General features: G+C 54.1%; 2 protein-coding genes across 2 annotated transcripts; one reads left to right on the top strand and one right to left on the bottom strand.

Annotated features, from left to right (window-relative positions):
- Positions 1 to 11542: 11542 nt before the first annotated feature.
- Positions 11543 to 14825, top strand: C8Q71DRAFT_859886 (uncharacterized protein; the record flags this gene model as incomplete). Its single annotated transcript, XM_047927713.1, has 6 exons — positions 11543 to 12569; positions 12629 to 14151; positions 14205 to 14281; positions 14328 to 14460; positions 14514 to 14673; positions 14731 to 14825. 6 exons carry the CDS (start codon positions 11543 to 11545, stop codon positions 14823 to 14825), a joined length of 3015 nt encoding a protein of 1004 aa, XP_047776887.1.
- Positions 14826 to 14942: 117 nt separating this feature from the next.
- On the bottom strand, positions 14943 to 16102 carry C8Q71DRAFT_859885 (uncharacterized protein; the record flags this gene model as incomplete). Its single annotated transcript, XM_047927712.1, has 5 exons — positions 14943 to 15062; positions 15118 to 15406; positions 15461 to 15549; positions 15604 to 15786; positions 15845 to 16102. The coding sequence occupies 5 exons, from the start codon at positions 16100 to 16102 to the stop codon at positions 14943 to 14945; spliced, it is 939 nt and encodes a 312-aa protein (XP_047776886.1).
- Between the last annotated feature and the right edge of the window lie 4109 nt (positions 16103 to 20211).

Here is a 20211-nt window from a genome sequence, read left to right as displayed (position 1 = left end):
ATACTAATCCTCTGTATTCAGATTTCATCCTCTATTCTAAAAAGCTCTAAACCTTGGCAATAATCCCCATTCATTGCCGACTCAAATCCATTCTTAGCTTACTCTTCCCAGTTGAAGAGCAGTACTGCATACTTGTATAGCAGCACTGACTAAAGTCCCACCCTCTTTTGTATTCGTTGTGGATCTGGTATCCTCTTTACAGCTCAACTTTTTGTTGTCTTGGTAATTGCATTGCCGAAGATTACCGAGGATTTTACCGTTTGTTACCGCTTTGTATAGGCAATACAAATCTCTATTACCGAGGTTACTATTCCTATTGACTCGGCAATAAACTCGGTAACTAGCTGTCTATAAACAAAAACAGAACCATAACAACTACTTGAAGTCATTGAGAATCAGTGCACGATGCAGCGTGATGTTGGACATTGAAGTGCCTCCAGAGGTGCTTCGACGATTCGCGTAGGCAGTCATTCGAAGTATGCTACACAAAAATCCCAGAATATCCGGAGGAACGAGCGAGGGCAGAGTTCAATAATTGCATTACTAGCGTTGTTCAGAGTTCGGGTAGGAACGTCAGGCACAGGCTGTGCGTTTGAAGCGATGTCAGCGAAGGGTCCACGATGGAGAACAGATCGAGTTGCGCGAGATAAAAGTCAATTCAGGTCGTGACAGCGTGATCGTAGATGAAGATAAAACACTTGCCCTGTTTGCCGTCGGATCCCCTATCCGCCGCCCCGCCCTCGTCCGCCCCGTCCTCATCCGCCACGCCCTCATCCGCCACGCCCTCATCCGTCACGTCCTCATCCGAGTCCGCCCCTCATCCACCGCCACGCCCTCATCTGCCGCCACGCCCTCATCCGCCCTCATCCGCTGCGACTCGTGAGCAGCGCCTGATGGCAGGTGCGCCGGTTTGCACGTGGTAACTGAGCCGCGCCATAAGCGCGTCGAACATGCAGCTTCTGCACTCGAGTCCCGCGTGCACTCCTCCCTCGCCCGGACAGTGTCCCTCGACACGTCAAGCTTCAAGTCAACATCCGGCCGTCAAGCGTCCTTTCCGCTCACCTCGCAGCCGCCCAGCCCGCACTGACCCGACAAATGAGGATTGCCATGCCCACGCTTGGTGATGCGATCATATTCGACTGAGCTTTGTGAGTCAACTTGAATCTAGCCCTCACACCGTTTGCGTCACCTCCCTCCCACTCGCCAGCTGCACGGTCAGTGCTCACCTGCCTGCACGCATGCTCGCATACCCGCGCGTTTGCACACCGGGCCCGCCCATCACCTGAAGACGTCTAAGACTTGTCGTCGGGCCGGCCGTCGGCATTGTCCCTGTAGCACAATCATGTAATTAACCCACCTGTATGTACATAGTCTGTATTGAGACTCTGCGAATACTCGCCCAAATACCCCTATTCATGTAAACCTGCGAGACCCGTGGATGAGTTGTAACGTGCTGGCATCATGAGCGCGCCCTCGCAGTAAGTTCCCACGGTCTGGGCACTCCAACCGCACAGCCTGCTACTGCAAATCTTGGCCATCTACCAATAATGTCTCGACTCCGGTCTACTCGTGTTAGCTTCCGGCAGCAACTACTGAACTCCACCAATGAGGCATATGGTACCGGTTATCGCAATGCCTTGGATGCATGGGTGCAATATCAGATTGAACAACTGCAATGTATGGCTACCTCATCTCAGCTCAGATCTGTCCAACTAATCTAGTACTTGCTAACAAAGCTGAGGTTGAAGCACTTGCTGATGAACATGAGGAGGAAGGACCAACCGAGATTGACCCTGAGACAGGCATGCCAGTGGACAATGACAATGGTATGTTAATCCATTGATTATCTGCATGAATTATTCAGTCTCACTGTACATATGCCACCTATTCCTCTAGAGCCAAGTGATCTGAGTCCAACTCCACCATCCAGTGACTTTGATGATCCCATGGCTGGATCTGAAGGATCAGAACACAACAGCTCAGACAGATCTTCTGAGGATGATGATGAGATGGAGAATACGAGAAACCTGGTGGACACCTATTTCTTCACTAGTCTTGTCTATATTGTGACTCAGTGGCAAACTCATCTCAACCATATCACACAATCTCGTTACCTGCAATCATTCACCCGCCCACCTCCTCCTCCCACTGACATCATGTCACGACTCCAATACTACCGCAAGTTCAATACCCGTATGTGGCACCACTGGATGCGTATGCCTCCGTATTGCTTTGATGAGATCTTGGAAATGATCAAGGTATGCTTGATTCAATGCTTTGCTACATTGCTGACAATTTTATCAGGACCATGGAATTTTCCACAATAACTCCAACAATTCTCAGACACCTGTAGCACACCAACTTGCAACATTCATTTGTCGTGCAGGACGCTACGGCCCAGGAGCAGCTGTGGAGGAGATTGCAGAATGGGCAGGTGTATCAGTTGGCTCTGTGGAGAACTTCTCAAAGCGCTGCATCATTGCGCTCCTCTCCTTGCACAACCAAGCCATCAACTTCCGCGATGAGGCCGAGATGAACAGTGCAAAGGAATATGTAGAGAAGAAGGTGGAGCGAGTTGGGTGGAAGAATGGGGCTCTAGCCACAGATGGCACCCCTATTGCTTTTTTTTCAAGGCCTGGATGGTATGGTCAAGATTTCTATGGCAAGGACAAGATTTATGCAATGCAGCTCACGGTACATTTGCGTTTGATACACATTCACTCTCACTGACTTTGATTGTCAGCTCATCATCTATGTCCACAACCTTCTCATTGCCGATTATGCTGTCAGGCGTACGGGGAGTACCCATGACTCCTCTGCCTTCAAGGATACCCGCATGTTCAAGGAGCATGAAGAGCTCTTGAAGGAATATGAGTGGATCTGGGCCGATTCTGCATACACATTATCCCACTGGCTCATCACACCTTTCAAGAAACCACCCAACGGAGAGCTCACTCCAGAGCAGAAGACATTCAATTACTACCTCTCTAAAATATGGGTAGCAGTTGAGCATGCCATTGGCTTGCTCAAGATGCGATGGCAGTCTCTTAAGGAGTTGCGGATCCACATTACTGACAGGGACCAATGGGCTTATGCAGTGATGTGGATTTGTACCTGCCTTATCCTTCATAACCTTGTCATCAGGATTGAGCTTGTTCATGGCCTAGATCTTGCTCAAGAGGCAACCTGGACCCAGACCATGAACAATCTCAATGTTCCTAGTTATGCCCATCCATGGGCAAACCCCAATGATGAGGCAGAGGTTCAGCTGGGTAGTGATGAGCTTGAAGGAACAGTAGAGGGAAGGGAGAGGAGGCAGCATTTGATGGAGGAGATTTTGGCCCAGCCTGTACAGACCTAGGTTCTCAAGCTTCATGTCTATAATGGACTCAGACATCCTCACATTTGCATTGATACTCAGTGATACAAGTACATTGTGTACAGAACAGCGGAAGAGCTATGGAGTATGGAAGAGCTATTACATATGAGGCTGAAAGCTCGTTCCATTGTTTGCCGGGTCAGCAGGATACACAGAGTCAGGTCCATCATGAAACGAGTCCACATAGGTATCAAAGTTGAAGACATCAAACATTGTACCAGGCAAGTCAAACCCGTCACCACTGTATGCAGGGTCAACGCCGCCGTGAGGGATGTTGACGCCGTCGTGAGGGACATCGCCGCCACCATGAGGGACATCGCCGCCACTGTGAGGGACATCGCTGCCGCTGTGAGGGATCATCAGGAAAAACACTTCTAACTTCAGCAGTCTTGAATGAAGAGCACCTAATCTTATTCAATCTTTCATAACTTGTGTTCCTCAATTAAGTGCACTATGTGCATGAAGACCGCTGAAGTGAACTATAGCACCTTTGAGAAATTTGTCTTGTCCCCAAGTTGGAGGATATGCAACTTCAGTACTACAGATTAAGATGCATAAGTACACATTAGTTGGCAAATGACCTCTTAACTAATAAATATGCATGATGAGATGTCAGATTGCTCAATGTGGTCAAAGTCATATTGTCAAGGATTTGGACATATTTGGCCTGTTAAGGGTGAAAGACAGAAAAAGAACATTTAAGCATACAAAGTGAGACAAGAAGCCTGGCCTTGAGCAAATTGTAAGTCTACACAAGGTCTGCAAGGCAACAGATAGTGCCAAGAAGAAATGAGGCCAGTCTGAGAGCCCAGGGATGCACAGGGGCTGGGCTAACAGGGGGCAGCAATTGCAGATTTCTCTAAGTCCAGAAAGATAGTCAATATAGGTTATTGTGCAAGGGCACAAGCACAGGGACCTATGGTGTAGTGGTCAGAAGTTTGTGCTGAGAGTGTGAGAAATTAGTGTAGCAGGTCAGGGGTTCAATTCTGGGAAATGGCAGATTATTTTGGGCAACATTTTTGCATCTGGGATGCCTGTTATGACAGCATATGCACAAACACAGCAGAATCATGAGAGAAGTTACCCCAGTAAGGATGAAAAAACATTATTCTTGCTTGGAATGAGTGTTTACTTTGGTTACTTAATGGAACTTAATTAAGACAAATGAAGAAATCGACTTACCTTAAGCACTTGTGGCACATAATGACACTTGATGACACTTATTGCTCTCCACAAGACCACTTAAGACAGAATGTGTTGAACTAGGAAGGCGCCTACCGGGCTGCCGGGTTCAATCACAGGCCGGACCGGTTCTATGGGAAGCTCCGGGTCCGTGATGTCATCTATGATGTCATCTGTGTGTTATCACATGGCTACGCCACTTACCTTGTATGTCGTGGGAACGTACTATACAGTAGCTTAGATAAGCGGTCTCCTCATGTATATAAGGACCCCAGTAGCGTAGCTCAATCCCCAGTACCTTCAGTCGAAGTACTTGCGTGTGCATCAAGCATCAGCAACCTTGCAGGTAAGTTGTGAGGGCGCACCACTGCGTGGAGCTGCCTGCTCAACAGGTTATGAGCCCTGGTCACTGCCTGAGTACTGCGCCTCACTGGCTGCGTCTCAGTGTGCGCACCAGCTTACCTGTGGCTTCGCCTTAGTGGCTTGAAGCCAGGGGGGGACTATGCGCGTACATCGCTGCAGGTCTTAGCGCAACTCTGTTGCTGCTACCCCCAGCACATGCACCATAGCGGTGGTTGCGCCTCTAAGGCTGCATTTGTCATTGAGTAGAGGGCTGACGACATTGTTGTCAGTATTCCCCATTTACCGAGTTTATCACTTCAAACCCTCTACCAATGGCCTCCAACACTCTCTTCACCGCTGTCCCCATCCTCGATGGCTCCAACTACCGCGCCTGGGCTGAATCCATGTCAGCCTTCCTCATGGCGCAGGAGGTCTGGATCATTGTCAATTCGACCTGGCCCCAGCCTACTCTGGACACAGAGAATCCCTCAGTCTACTACGAGTGGCTGCAGCGCGATCAGAAGGCACAGGGGTCGATCCGTCTTCGCCTGACGTCGTCCGTCAAGGCAGCAACCGGTTCCCGGACCTAGTTCTGCGCCTGATCCACAGCCAGACCAACCTTCTGGATCCTCCTCGGGCTCTGACGACGACGAAGTCGAAGAGTTACTCATGGCACAACTATGCCGGGAAGGGGGAGTAGGATTGGTTAACATGCTGCTTGCAAAAGCGCTACCACTAGTTGACCAAGATTCTCCGAAGCCCAGCGTACGCGAATGGACATTCCGTGATATCTCGAAGCTACCTAAAGAGGAGCAAGAGAAGTGGAAAGCTGCGTGTCGCGAAGAGTTAGAGGCTCTGCGCAAGCGTGGTGTTTATGAGTTGGTTGACCGTCCTAAGGGACGTAGGGTTACCAAAAACCGCTGGGTCTTCGACGTCAAAACTGACGGTCGAAAGAAGGCTAGACTAGTCGCAAAAGGCTACTCCCAGATTGAAGGCCTCGATTACGATCAGGTTTTCTCTCCAGTCGTTCGCTTTGAGACCGTGCGCCTTATACTCGCGCTAGCTGCGCTCGAGGGCATGCACATCTCCGGACTCGACGTCCGTAATGCGTACCTCTATGGTAAACTCGACGAGGAGATTTACATGGAGCAGCCTGAAGGCTTTAAAGTCAAAGGCCAAGAGCACAGAGTCCTCCGGCTATTGCGTGCTCTCTATGGACTCAAACAGGCAGGGTTAGCGTGGTGGCGCACCCTTAATGAGTCTCTCAAGGAACTCGGCTTTACACGCCTTGTATCCGACGCCGGAATATTCATCTATAAGACGAAAGACGGACATTTCGTCCTAGTCATAGTCTATGTGGATGATGCCCTATTTTGTGGCAAAGACAAGGCCCTTGTAGCCAAACTCAAGAACCGCTTCATGAAGAAGTGGGAGTGTCGCGACCTAGGCGACGTCAAGGAGTTCTTGCGTATGCGCATTACTCGGAAAGGCGACGAGATTCATCTCGACCAAACTGCCTACCTTGAGACTGTGCTGCAGCGCTGTGGCATGCAGAATGCAAAATCTGCGCCTACTCCACTCCCTGCGGGTTACAAACCTGAGCCGCACACTGGCCCGGTTGATCCTGCGCTTCGAAGCCGGTATCAGACCGTCATCGGCTCCTTGCTATATATCATGCTCGGAACTCGACCTGACATCTGCTTTGCCGTGACTAAACTCGCGCAACAAGCTGCGAATCCGTCACAGGACCACTTGGATAAAGCGCTATATATCTGCCGCTACCTCGTGGGTACCAAGTCCTATGCGCTTGTATACAGCGGCAAATCTGGACAAGGTGTCTCGGCATGCACAGACTCTGACTGGGCCAATGACCCAGAGATGAGACGGTCTCAGAGTGGCTACTTTATGAAGTTGGCGAACGGAGTGTTCAGTTGGCTGTCTCGACGGCAAAAGACGGTTGCACTGTCTTCAACTGAGGCTGAATACATGTCGCTCAGCGACTGTAGCCGCCAAGTCGTCTGGGTTAAGATGCTCCTCAAGGAGATCGGTTACCTACTTGGCACACTCCCTATCTGCTCGGATAACCAAGGAGCGATATTCATCGGCTCCAACCCTGTAACTGAGAGGCGGTCGAAGCACATCGACATACGCTACCATTACATCAGGGAACTGATTGAGGAGAAGCAAGTCGAGCTCTTCTACATCAGTACGGATGAAAATCCAGCAGACCTGTTCACCAAGAACTTAGGCCGTGTCAAATTCCTTAAGTTTAGAGGAATGCTCGGACTTAGATTCTATGAATCGTCCTAGAGCACCATCGGCAGCGTTATGCGCCTAGTACGCTTATGTGAGTCTACGACGCACTAAGCGAGGGGGAGTGTTGAACTAGGAAGGCGCCTACCGGGCTGCCGGGTTCAATCACAGGCCGGACCGGTTCTATGGGAAGCTCCGGGTCCGTGATGTCATCTATGATGTCATCTGTGTGTTATCACATGGCTACGCCACTTACCTTGTATGTCGTGGGAACGTACTATACAGTAGCTTAGATAAGCGGTCTCCTCATGTATATAAGGACCCCAGTAGCATAGCTCAATCCCCAGTACCTTCAGTCGAAGTACTTGCGTGTGCATCAAGCATCAGCAACCTTGCAGGTAAGTTGTGAGGGCGCACCACTGCGTGGAGCTGCCTGCTCAACAGAATGTTTTTTCCTGATGATGTTCATGCCATCGTGAGGGACGTTGACGCCGCCGTGTACAACATCAACATGACCGTACATGTTGCCAGGCGCACCGTCAAGCTCACCAGTGTTAGGCTCACCACGCATGACATCAAGCTCGTCACGCCGCGCGGTGTCAAGCCTGCCACGCGCAGTGTCGAGCCCATCACGTGCGTTTTGACCAACAGCAGCGCCGTGTAGGACGTTGATATTGTTGTGTAGATTGCTGATGGTGCTGCGTGGATTGTTGACGGCGCCACGTGGATAGACATTGCCCGCAAGGGCACCGTGCACGACATTGAGGCCTCCATGTGGGTCACCAACACTGCCGGGGCCCACGCCGTCGGAGCCGCCAGCTGCAATGCTGGCAGGGGACAAGGAAGATCGTGGCTGGAGGTAAAAGTCTGGATGGAGCCCTTGCACGACAGCGGCCAGCCGCAGTTCCATGGTCGCGCGTTCGAGCTTGAGCCTCTCCAGCTCCTTGAGCTTCTCAACCTCCACTGTACGCGCATTAGCTGCGTCTCGCTCGAACCTCGCTGCGTCAGCACGCATGCGTGCTCGCTCGGTCCGTTGCTCCTCCTTTGTGTTCGCACTCATCTGCGACTGCTGTGTACGGTCGACCAGCAGCTGGCCCATCTTAACGAGTTGGGCCACTGCTGCATCGCCGCCGAACGGGCTTGCAAGGGCCTGCTCCGTTCCGGCGCTCTTTCGACCTCTCTTCGCACCAGGTGCAGCAGCTGACAGTGCCGCGTGCTCGGCGTTGCGCTTCGACTGCCCACTGCCAGTTCCTACTGATGATGCCGCGGCAGTCGATGACGGAGCAGTCGGGGCGGCGGTACGAGGCGAAACACCTCGCCCGGAAGCAGATGGCAGCAACAACCGTGTGTTCTGCAGTTGACTGCGTAACGAGCCCACCGACTGTGATGGCGAGCTCGCTGTCTCACGCGTGCTTGCCGTCTCGTGCGTGCTCGCCGTCTCGCTGAGGCTCACCGGGTCGAAGATACTTCTTGCGTCACAGATACTTGATGTTTCGCTGCCGTGATTCGATCTGATTGCGTTGGATTGATACGAGAAGTCGCTCGAAGGTAGGGAGTGTTGGCTGGCGTGTGGGTGGAACGTTTGTGCCTGCGACGGGCCGAATTGGCCTGGGGTGTTGTAGTAGGGTTGCACAGCATGGCGGTACATCGTCTGCTCGGTTGTGTAGGTGTTTCCAGCCGGGTAGGAAGCGCTGGAGACGATTGATGTCAGTACAAGGTGGAACATATACATTGATTGCAACATACCTCACAGTCTGCCCCTCGTGCATCCCTAGCTGAAGCTGCGCGTAGCCCGACCCGGCGGTACCACCTGATGTTAGAGTTCGTGGGCCTGGAACCCTAGACTCGGGGGCCGGGCTGCCTGTGAACTCGACGTTTGGTGGTCGCGACGCGACCGGGAAGGTGTAGTCGTGTTGTCGTGAGGTCGTGAGCGAGGCGAGGAGCTCCCGCTGGCTTCGTGGCAGGGCGAGGAGCGCTGCTGTTGTCGTAGCAGAGCGAGGAGCCGCGCCTAGAGGTGAGTCCTAGAGCTAGCGAGGAGCCAGGTCGAGGGGGAGTCCTAGGCGAGGCGAGGAGCTCAAGCCGAGAAGGGATGCTGAACGTACTCGGACGGCGCGGTGTCGCACACGGACGAGGTGGTGGTTCAGCAGTAAGAATGGATTACTTCCCAATATGGAAGTCAAGTGGCTAGGTACAACGAGATAAGATGAGATGTACACTATCAGTTCATAATCTAATCTAATCAGTGAGCATAGTGATGCCCACCCATAACACCTGATACCGCCGTGTTGTACAGCGTGGGTGGTGGGTGTGCCCACTGGCGTTGTCCTGGCCCACCGACCTCCTCGTAGATGTCGTCTTCGCACCCCTCGTCAGGCTCCTGCTCCTGGCGTTCTGGTCGCTGCATCCCAAACGCGATCCTGGCGTCACGCTCTAGGTCCTGGGCGGGGTCAGAAGACTGGCCGACGACGTTGACGGAGGCCTTGTCACCCCAGAACTTGGTGAGGTAAGGGATCCACTCGGCCTGCAGCTTGCTGTTTCGTAACACCTCTTATCGTGTATTAGTCGCGTGTAATCAATGAATTGCGTGCGACTCACCTTGCAGGGTGCTGCCACTCGCACGCTGCTCGTCCGTGATACCCTGACCCGTCTTCTTATGCTTCGCTGTATGGCCACGGAACTCGCTTTGTAGTCTATGATTAGAATCTCGTCAGTAGCAGTGGCAGCACCATCAAGAATGCTTGATACGTACTGGTCAAGCCTACTCTTCACGCACGCTGCCCACCCTTTCTTGTCCGAGTCCCCGGTGGCTTGCCAATCCCTTCGCACCTCGCTGTCAGCGTCGTTCTCGAAGACATGCTTTGCCATCGATAGGTAATACTTCTGATTGTTGTTTGTCTTGGGCTTTACCGGCCGCCGGCCCTGCTCACAGGCCTCCTTGTCCCAGTCACCATACAGCGCGTGCCGCTCCTTCTCGTGGTGGTCCAGCCACGCGAGAAGGCGGTTGGTTCGCTCGCCGTAAGGCGGTACTGTCCAGGTGATACGCACCGACTTCTTCGTCGAGTTTGCGGCACTTCATGCGGATGAGCCGGCGTTGGCGGTGGTGCTTGCGTCTTGTCGGCCGCGGCGCATGAATCCGAAGAGCGAGAGAAAGCATTGGAGACGAGGGAGGAGGTGAAGCGCGAAAGAGGGGATGGGGGGGAACGTGCGGCGATCCATGAGGTCGAGTACGTACCGGGATAGTGAGGGTATAGGGTGGGTATCTCGTTCGATGCAGGGCGGCGCTACACGTTGACGTTGGGCGGCGAGATGTGAGAGCCGCGTCACCGTCACACAATTTGGCGGAGTCTGAACTCGGGCACGAGGACGATATAACTTAATTTCCTATTAGGGCTGCTCAATTCTCGCCGCCCGTTCGTCGGTTCGTCGGGCACCTGCCCCGTAAGGCAGGTAGCATCAGATCCGGATCAAGCCCGGCAGATTCCCGACTAATCCAGCCACCGCCTACCGACAATGACGCTTAACGACTCGTCGATACTTAGCACTGACTGATACGACCTTGCACCAGCCAGAGGACGAGCCTAGGGTGACTCGGAGCTCAAGCGCTCACGTCCTGGTTGGTTTACCGTCGCAGAGCTGTGAACGGCGATTTCGAAGTGTAAGAATGTAAATGTAAGATGCATCACATAACATTTTAAGCAGTCAATGTAGGTTATTGTCGGGACAGATGAGAGAGCGGCAGGGGAAGAAAAACGCGATGAATAGCCCGATTAGAAACGAGACTCAAGACTGTGAACTGACAGCAGTGAACGCGCGCGTTAACGGAAAGTTACTGCTGACTACCTATGTGATTATGTAAGCCCACTGATAGCGAGCCCTCGACACTGTGTGCATGCATCCCATAGCAATTGGCAAGATTCAAATATTCTGTGGGTATCGTACACATCCGACACCTCGTAAGTAATGTACAGTCGGGAAGTGAGCTCGTTCTCTCGTTGGTCCTGCCGCTTTGGGTAGGCGGTGGCTGGATCAATCGGGAATCTGTCGGGCTTGATCCGGATCTGATGCTACCTGCCTTACGGGGCAGGTGCCCGACGAACCGACGAACGGGCGGCGAGAATTGAGCAGCCCTATTGGCTCACAAGGGACGCTGTGCGCTCTGAAACGGCCGTTCCTGTAGTGGCTATCGATCGTCCCTCGTTCGTACGCGAACTCTGAACAACGCTACTGTACCAGTTGCATTGCAGGGCCACTGATAGTAGATATCGAGTCTATAGAAACCTTGCTTGATGCGCGGTGTTCGGAATCATCACGTGGATAACGCGTCAATAGGCGTCAACAGACGCGTCGGGGGCGCGGTTCAACCCTTGCACCAATCCACCACCCTCGATGACCAGCCCGCGTCGAACCCGTTCTCAGCTTGCCCTCCCTGCCTTTGACCTCAACCAGCTAGCAAGATCTCCTCTTAAGGATGCTCGACAGGCTCTGCGAAACAACCAATCTCCTCAGAGTAACCCTCTAGCAGAAGCCGGACCTCATCTGTTCTCACCGCTGCGCAAGCAACACAAGCGGTCTTCGTCGCCGTTCAAAGACACAAACGCCTACGAAAGAGACTACAAGCGTGCCAAACATGATGACGGGCGCGAAGAGAATTATTCTCCTCTCCTCAGGCCACGACGACCACCGTCTGCGTCGTCTATCCGTGAGGCGACCGCTCAGTTACACACACCGCCCAATTTTCGTCGTGCTCAATCCGTTCCTGCTTGGCCATCGACTCCTCTAATTGACTTAACGCGTGTCTCTCGGTCGCCTTCTAAAGCTTCGCCTATACTACATATCGCAACCCTCCCCTCCGAACTAACGCACCCCAATCAACCGACAGGTCAAGAGCCATCGGCTCCTCTAGCATTTGACCATGCCTCACTCGTGCTCGCCCATCCTTGCACTCCAGATCAACCGACGTCACCTCCCATCTCCCCACTGTCCCCGCTCACACCCCTCACTGACGCCGCGGGGTTCCCATCTGATGCCGTTCAATCATCCGACGACGTTGAAGTCACTCGCGGTGCTCCCAAACAGTTATCTTTCCTACCAATCAATGATGATGCGGCTACGCCCAGGCCTGTTTTACCCGTCTCTATGGTGGCGACTCCTTCAGCAGGCTTCAGTCGCCTCCCTCGACTATCGCTTATGCCATCATCTCGACCTCCATCTTCGAAGATCGAGCAAACGAAGCAGTCCAGGGCACCTTCTAAGAGACCAGATAAGAGTCGTGCAAGGCTCGGCCCTATCCCCCTCGGTGGACGCATGACGCGGTCGGCGGCCCTGCGACAGAAGGAGAGCATGAGACGAGATGCCGAGGCCGCAATAACGCTCACTGCGGGTGCTTCATCTCAAGCGACGCCTGTTTCTCTTAGTGCGTCGAAGCATCATCTTGTCAACTCATAGAACGTAATTGATCCTGATTTCATGTAGGATTCACTCCAGCCAAACCTGTTGCCGCCGCGGCAGACGTCTCCAATAAACCCGCCCTATCGGGTCTTCGCAAGCGCCGTTCCTTCACATTCAGCTTTGCGCAACCTACCGCGAGCTCCGTGGCTAAATCAATACCGTCTTCGCCAGAGAAAGGCAAGGAGAGAGAGAGGCCTCGTTCCGGCCTACCAGTGGCGCCGACTTCGACTTCGAGCTCAAACGTGGTGCAAACGCCTACGGACACAGAGCACTCGCCATTGAATTCGTCGCTGTCGTCGCTGTCACTCGCATTGCAGAAGCTGAACATGCCCGCTCCTTCGAGGCCCAGTACAAGTATGGGTTTCCACCCCGGGCCAGCAGGCACGAGCGATCGTCCGCCGGTAGCAGAGAATGCGGCAGAGTCTGCGCACCCGCGACCGCCAGCCTTCGGTCCGTCCCACCCTCGCCCGAACTCAGTGATCGCAGGTCCAGTCCGCGCCACCTCTCTGCAACGCGCGAACACCGTGGCTGATTTCTTCAGGACGCCGGCGCAACCGAGGCAGACAATGCTCACGCCCACAGCAGCCATGCGCACGAAGACACCGGACGCGAAGAAGCGCATCAATATACACTCAGGCATCGTCGTGGGAAAGCCGAAGGGAAACATTGCGTTTGGCACGCCCTCGAGCTCCAACGCGCCCGGCCCGGCCGCAGCGCCCTCCAGCTCGAGTTCGTGGTCGGTGCTAACCCCATCTACGAGTCGGCATCCCGAAGCGTCTAGCGGCGGCACCGCGGCAGGGTTCAAGGGAAGGCGCATCTTTCCGAGGGCGAGCAAGAAGTCGAGCCTGCCCATGGTCGAGGGCAGCCCGGTGAAGGGTGGTGGTGCGGAGAGCAGTGGTGCGGGCGAGGCAGAAGAAGCTATTAACAAGGTAGGCGCTTCGATCATCGCACAGGCGGTCGAGCGGGAGCAGGACGCAGACAAATCGGTGTGTGCGGAAGCGTCAGAGACTGGTGAAGACTCTTCCATGCCGGCCCCGCCTCCCAGGGCGGGCGCGGACGAGCCTCCCGCGCCGGAATACGCGAATGCGTCTGCGGCCGTCGCCCAGACCCTCAAGCGCGATCCCACCCGGCGGGCCTCGCTCGCCCTGCAGCTCGTGCGCGAAGCACACTCTACCCAGCCGCCGCAGACCCCCATCGCGTCCTCCAGCAAGGAGCAGGGCAACCCGTCGACAGCCTCGCCTGCGCTCGCGAAGCGCCATACGCCTGCGACGGGAGCCTTCCGCGCGCCGCCGACGTCGTTCCACCCCTTTAACTTGCGAGAGCGGCCGGAGCCGAAGAGCGCGCCGAGCGTACTGAAGCGGTCCGCGTCGGGCGCGCATGTCTCGGGGAAACGGGGTTCTGGTGAGGGGAGCGGGAGTGGGAATGGAACGCCGAGTAAGATGAGCGGGGTGCTGAGGGATTGCACGGTGTTCGTGGATGTGCGGACAGATGACGGGGATGATGCGGGTGCGCTATTTGTGGACATGTTGGCGGACATGGGGGCGAAGGTGAATCCACTTCGCGTATGTTATGGGACAGACTAACAATGTTCGTGCCGCAGGTCTTGACTCGCGTCGGGCAGACGTGCACACATGTGATCTTCAAGAACGGGTTGCTCAGCACTCTGACGCGCTATCGGTGCGTACTATCGCACAGTCGGCCCCACATACTGACAATGCACTAGGTTGCTCAAGGAGCCCCGACCACTTGTGGTGGGCATCGCATGGGTCGTGGAGTGCGCAGAGCAGTGCACCCGCGTCGACGAGGGTAAATTCGTGATCAGCCTCGACGGAGTCAACGTCGCTGGCACACAGAAGGTATGTGCGCCAGACCAATGTTGCGCCTCGACGACCGACACAATCCCTTCTAGCGACGACGGTCCATGCTTCCCCGGCAATTCTCAACGCTACAATCAGCAGAGGGGGATGCTCAAGGCACCTCCCCACCCGATGCCACCAGTCCGAAGTTCAGCTTTGTACCCCGGGTGGCCAGCCCGTCCGCGACGCCGGATGCCCAGCGGTCTTCTTCACGTAAGCAGGCCTCGACATGGGTTGTCGTGTACAACACTAATACGTGACTTCGTATAGCATCGGTTGCTGATACGGATGAAGCGAACCGCAGCGGCTCTAGCCTATCATTACTCCCGCTGCAGAGAGCAAGACAGCACAAGGGTATTTCATGAAGTTATGAATGAACATGACTATGTACACACACTATCCCACACTGAGTCGTGCACGTAAGATTATGGGTGTATGTATTGGAATCAATGAGACTTACATTCTGCAGGCAACATCTGAAGTCAGACGCGAGTGCCCTCGAACGGCCGCCATCCATGACGCCTGGTGACTACCGGGCTCATGAGGAAGTTGCCCTCGGCACCCTCTGCAACCGCGGGCGGAGGGAGGGCCAACAGGCCAACCTAGAGAACGCTCAGCTGTGAGTACGCGTTAAACGCCAGAAAATGTGTGCCTTACTCCAATGAAGGACATGAACTGGTTCAAGTTCTGCTCGCGCGCCGCTCCGCCGGGTGACAGCGGGCTGGCCGCCGTGACCTCCGTGACCTCCTCGATCCCGTACAGCTGGAGAAGGGACGATAGTTGCTGAGAGTTGAGCTGCAAGAGCGCGCGGAGGTTCGGAGGGAACAGAGCGGGACGCGGCGGCATGTCTATCTGACTCTCGCTCAGTGGCGGCAGCAGGTAATCTAGTGGCTCGTCCCCCGATGGCGCATACGGTGGAATGAGCGAGTTCTTGCGCTTCGCTTCGCTGAAGGGTGGGCTCAGATGGTGAGTGGTGAATTGTGTGGACCACCGGACTTACGAGTTGTGAAGCTTGACCTTGACTTGCGCGATGCGCCTCTTGTACTCGTTGACCTCGTCCTTCAGGGCACTTGGGATCTGGACGTTTAGCTGCAGGCTGAGTCAGTGACATGCGCACTTCGTGACATGCGCACTGCGCATTACCTCAAGATCCACTCTGTGCGCGACTTTCTTGCTCACTATCTGGGCAACAAGTTCGTTCACCTTGGCGTCGAGCCACTGCTTGCGCTGCTCCTTGACATTCGCTTTCAGAACCTCGCTCATGTCCTTCAGACGTTTGTCTTGTGCCGTCTGACGCATTTGAAGCTGCTCGCCTGTGCGATGAATCTGCGTTCCCAATGCTACGCATGAGACATCCAACTCGTTCAGACAGCTTACGGCTTACCTCATGAGCAGCCTCGATCCTCGGAGACAGCGACGCAACGGTAACAGTCTGTTTGCCCAGCGACTCGAATGTACTGCCCAACGTCTTGAGCGTCTGGTTCATGGTGTCCAGCAAGTCTTCGATGGCCTGGTCCGTGGTATTGAGACCTGCGGCTGCCTGCCCATCGATGCCGGCCGTCGAGGTGGAAGAGGGCGCAAGGGGGTTTCTCGCCGTGCCTTGACCACCCCGGCCTCCTTGCGATGTGTTGGCTGGTGGCATTGCGGGAGAGGTATTGAGCATAGGTAGCCGTGGCGCGAAAGGTGATACGAGCCTTACGCACCCGTCCATTGCTACCCACTGGCATATAAGCTCGGGGGACCCTGCAGTCGCGGTAGACTCCGTGACCACGGTGGATCCTCGAGGACGATAAGAAGCCTTCTTGTCGAGACATGGGACCAGAAGAGCGTCGATTCGTACTGCAGGCTTTCCATCTTTGTCGACGGCGTTAGCGTTCCTCAGTAAAACGTGTTTAGGGCGAGGAGTCTATACAGGGAAGATCAATTGTCGTAAGTCGATTCTCGATAGAATTGTCATCTCAGGCCCTTCGTCGTGGCAGGCCGAGACGACCCGGTATTCAGGGTCAGCGAGAATAAGACCCATGGAAGGCACGGATTGCCTTCAGGTTAGGATGAGTTAACGAGAGAGGCCACTGCTTGGGACGGGGAGTGCACATCCGAAGCGGGCCCAACTTGGAACGGTACTACTGCACCGTGACTACTAGTCTCCCCTAGGTAGACATTAGAGAAGACCTCTTGGATGGTGAGGAGAGCGGTCTTCTAGTAAGGCGTGACCAAGGGGCAGTCAGGCGCCGGAAACTGGACCGCAACCCTAGTGGTGGTGGTCCAAAACCGGTGTACGGGGTCCTTGATTTCACTTTTCAGACGAAAGTCAGCGAGATTTCGCACCGTTCGGCACATAGTGAGGATATGCGTATGATTTTTGTACTGAGTGTTACTCATATATGTAGCAATGATCCTATATGGTTTTTATGACAGTTCGATGAGTGCACGTCCATACTGTTGAATTTCTACTGTACTGTATAGAAGCGCCGGAGGGTACGCCTGGGATAGGGAGAGATCTGAGATCTGCAGCCACCACGACCGTGACATTCGAGTTGAACTTGAAGTTCAATTGAGCTCTGGTCAATGGTTTACTTGCGATGAAATCACCATTTCAATGTAGCGTACATGAGTCCGTCAATGATACATAGTGTACAATAGATTGTGTCGCTGTATTACAATACCTCAGTACTTCACATAGTAGATCGTGTGAATCCAATCGGCATCAATGGACTCGCGATACTCGAGAATGGAACGGGTCGGGTCAGTGTCCAGAGGCTTGATCAATGAATATTTTGGTGTCGAGGATGCTGGAAGTGTTGATCAAGAGGATGATGAGTGCGCCGTGCAGAAAGGAAGCTTCTGAAGCATGGCCGCACTCGGTTACTACTTCGAGAATTCCCGTCGTTGAAGATGAGATTGCGTTGGGAAGGGCCAAAGCATCGTACAACGTAGATGCACCCGAGCGCTCCTGAAGCTGAAGACTTGTCAAGGACAAGTCTCGGAGAGCAAACGTAAGGGTGGCGTAAGCGCCGATATACATCGCACGAGCGCCCAACGTGCATACCAAGATGTCTTTCAACGTGCGCGGTACTGCAGTGCTGATTGCACGGGGCAGGGGCTATGGGAAGTTCAGTCAGTGCAAGACTGATCGAATCAATGGATGACTCACCGGGGGAATCTGCAGCGACTGACCGGTATGTATGTGTATCTGCGCAAAACTCGATGTTTGCCTCCATGCACTCTATGTCAAACCTGCGGAGCCGAGCTGGGCGCAGTGCGTATAGCACACGGCATAGAGCGTACTCAACACGCCACGCGGGCGTCCAGGAAGTCACTCACTCACGCCCCGACGCACGCTTTGCTCCAAGTCGTTCTACATGGCAGGGAAAGGTCAGCGCGGGTCGTGGTGCTCAAACGGAGGGGAACAACGGTTTTGCGAGGCGGCGGAGGGCGTACAGAGGACGAACGAGTGTGCATGGGACAAGTGTACCTATCGAGGGGCATGTATTGACGTGAATGCTACATACATTGCGGAAGGTGTGTTCCGCATCCTCAGTATCCGCGCATAAGTGTCCTATGCTGTTCAAGTAATCGGAATAAGGGCCTGGGAAGGGCAAACGAATGAGTCACGCAGGCGAGCAACAGATGGGTAGATGGCCGAGGTACTCGCAAGTGGGTAGTCAGTCGGCGGGTGGATGTCTGTGGATGTGCGGATGAACGAGCCCGCGTGCGCACATGCAAGTGAATAGACGTGTACACAGCCGGACATGCGGACATGCGGGCAACTGATCGGGTGCTGGGAGAGCAATGCACCAGCATGTTGAGCATGGTCTTGTTCATGCTATACGTCGCAGTTGTCGCACCGGCGTCCCTCACAAGGCTCGCTACTAGGCTCAAGCTGACGTTCATGATCATTTACTTTGTCCCTTTCTCGAGGACTCGGAGCAGGCCGTAAAGCTGCCCGAGCAAAGCGGGTGCGGTAACATTCGTCTGTAACTTGCTGTAGTCGAAGGAGAACAGATTGTTGAGGGGACACTGTCATCGGTCGATCGATCAGCATACCATTAGTTTCTCCAGGCACGAAAGCACTTACAACGCCAGCGCGCTGTTGTATGAATAGTCAAGAACACTCGCGTTCAGCACCTTCTCGACCTGCATGACACTCACGTGGAGGTTCGCTTTGCTGCTCACACTGGCATGAGCTGCGCGGTGCGTAGCTCCGCATCGTCCGCTGGCGCGAGGGCCTGGAGGCCCGATGCGGATGTAGGGGTCGGGAAGGGCAGCTGTGCAGGAGTGATCGACTGGGTGCATAGACCAGCAGACGCACGGGCGAGGGAGTGCGCAAGAGCAGAGCACTGATGAATGCACCTGTTCACGCGGGCAATATAAAAGGAGACCGTAGTAGTAAGTAATGAGCGCATTGAACAACGGCATAAGTACCCAATATCGCGGTCTACGCGCCCGCTTTCGCTCCCCTCGCCCCTCCCTTGTCCTAGCATCGCAGCCACCTCATTCTGCACATGTCACGTTCGCGTTCAGACTTTTGGGCCGTCGCAGCGGCTGACCAGGCTCTGATGACTTATCGACCGCGATGTAACGATAAATTGATGCCACATAAGACGCGGCATACCGGGGAGTGAGAGTTGACACTGAATAGTTCTGCAAGACGACTGAGAGAAGTCAAGGAAAGTGGGGTATAGCAAATGAGGTTCAGTCGATAGTCGTGGTTGACGATGAGCGAGGCGCGAAGTCGCGATCGGGTAGTACAGACGAGGTTTGCTAGAGCAGACTTGTCTTATTCGCCGCTGCTACGCCCGGCAGGATCCGATATGCATATTGTTGTATGCACCAATGTGAAGGCAACGACACAAAAATATTTCAAGTGACCTGTGAGCACCTAGTATGTACAGTACAGTGCTCCTCTCGCCCGCGGCGGCTTCGCCGCCCCGGGCGATTCGGAGCTATGCCGCAATCACAGGCATATTACCACTTTCCTTGTTCACCCAGAACCTTACTAGTACAGATAGAATCTACTACGACACCAGACTAGTCAATGCTACCAGATGCAGGCTCTTGCAACTCTGGAATTCGAATCTTACAACAGGCGGTTTGAATGTTTGACTCGGAAGCGCGCGGATGATGTAAGCTGTCCGACGTTTCTGTCCAATGAGACTGTCCAATGTCGCGATCTCCTAACGCGGTGCTGACTAAGCGAGGGCTCGGACGTTGCGGAAAAGACCCGATATTAGCATATCGGAATGAGTGTCCAAGATCGCTCATAGCTTGTCATCTCATCTAATCTTACCATCTTATCAGAGTGGTGGTGGTCGGTCTGGTGTTCGGGGGACGGCGCTAAACTTTTGAGACTTGCGGTCCATAATTTTCCCATAGATTGCCCCTTGGGCGTGACTACATCATAAGTTACGTCGGAGGTACAGCCAGCTGCCACTCCGTGCCCGAGTCTATCTCCAAGTCTGACCTTATATCATCATGGAAGCCAAAGGCGACAAGGACGGTACTCGTGAGTAGAATGGACGTAAGTATTTCGCTCCACCTCCGAGTCAGTGAAGTGATTCGCTGTGACTCGTCGTGATACAGGATACATACAGGTACAAACAACCCGAGCATGTTGCCACATCGACTTGAAGTCAACATGACCATTCGTAGTTCGACACAACGCTCACCTTGCGTTCGAGACTTCGAGTTGACCGCAGAACTTCCCATCTTACCCTGTATCTGTCCCTGGTACTCGGCGTTCGGGGCACA

This window comes from Rhodofomes roseus (genome assembly GCF_022264815.1).
Source record: "Rhodofomes roseus strain CIRM-BRFM 1785 chromosome Unknown C8Q71scaffold_16, whole genome shotgun sequence".
Taxonomy (NCBI): domain Eukaryota; kingdom Fungi; phylum Basidiomycota; class Agaricomycetes; order Polyporales; family Fomitopsidaceae; genus Rhodofomes; species Rhodofomes roseus.
This window is presented reverse-complemented; position numbering and strand designations above follow the sequence as displayed.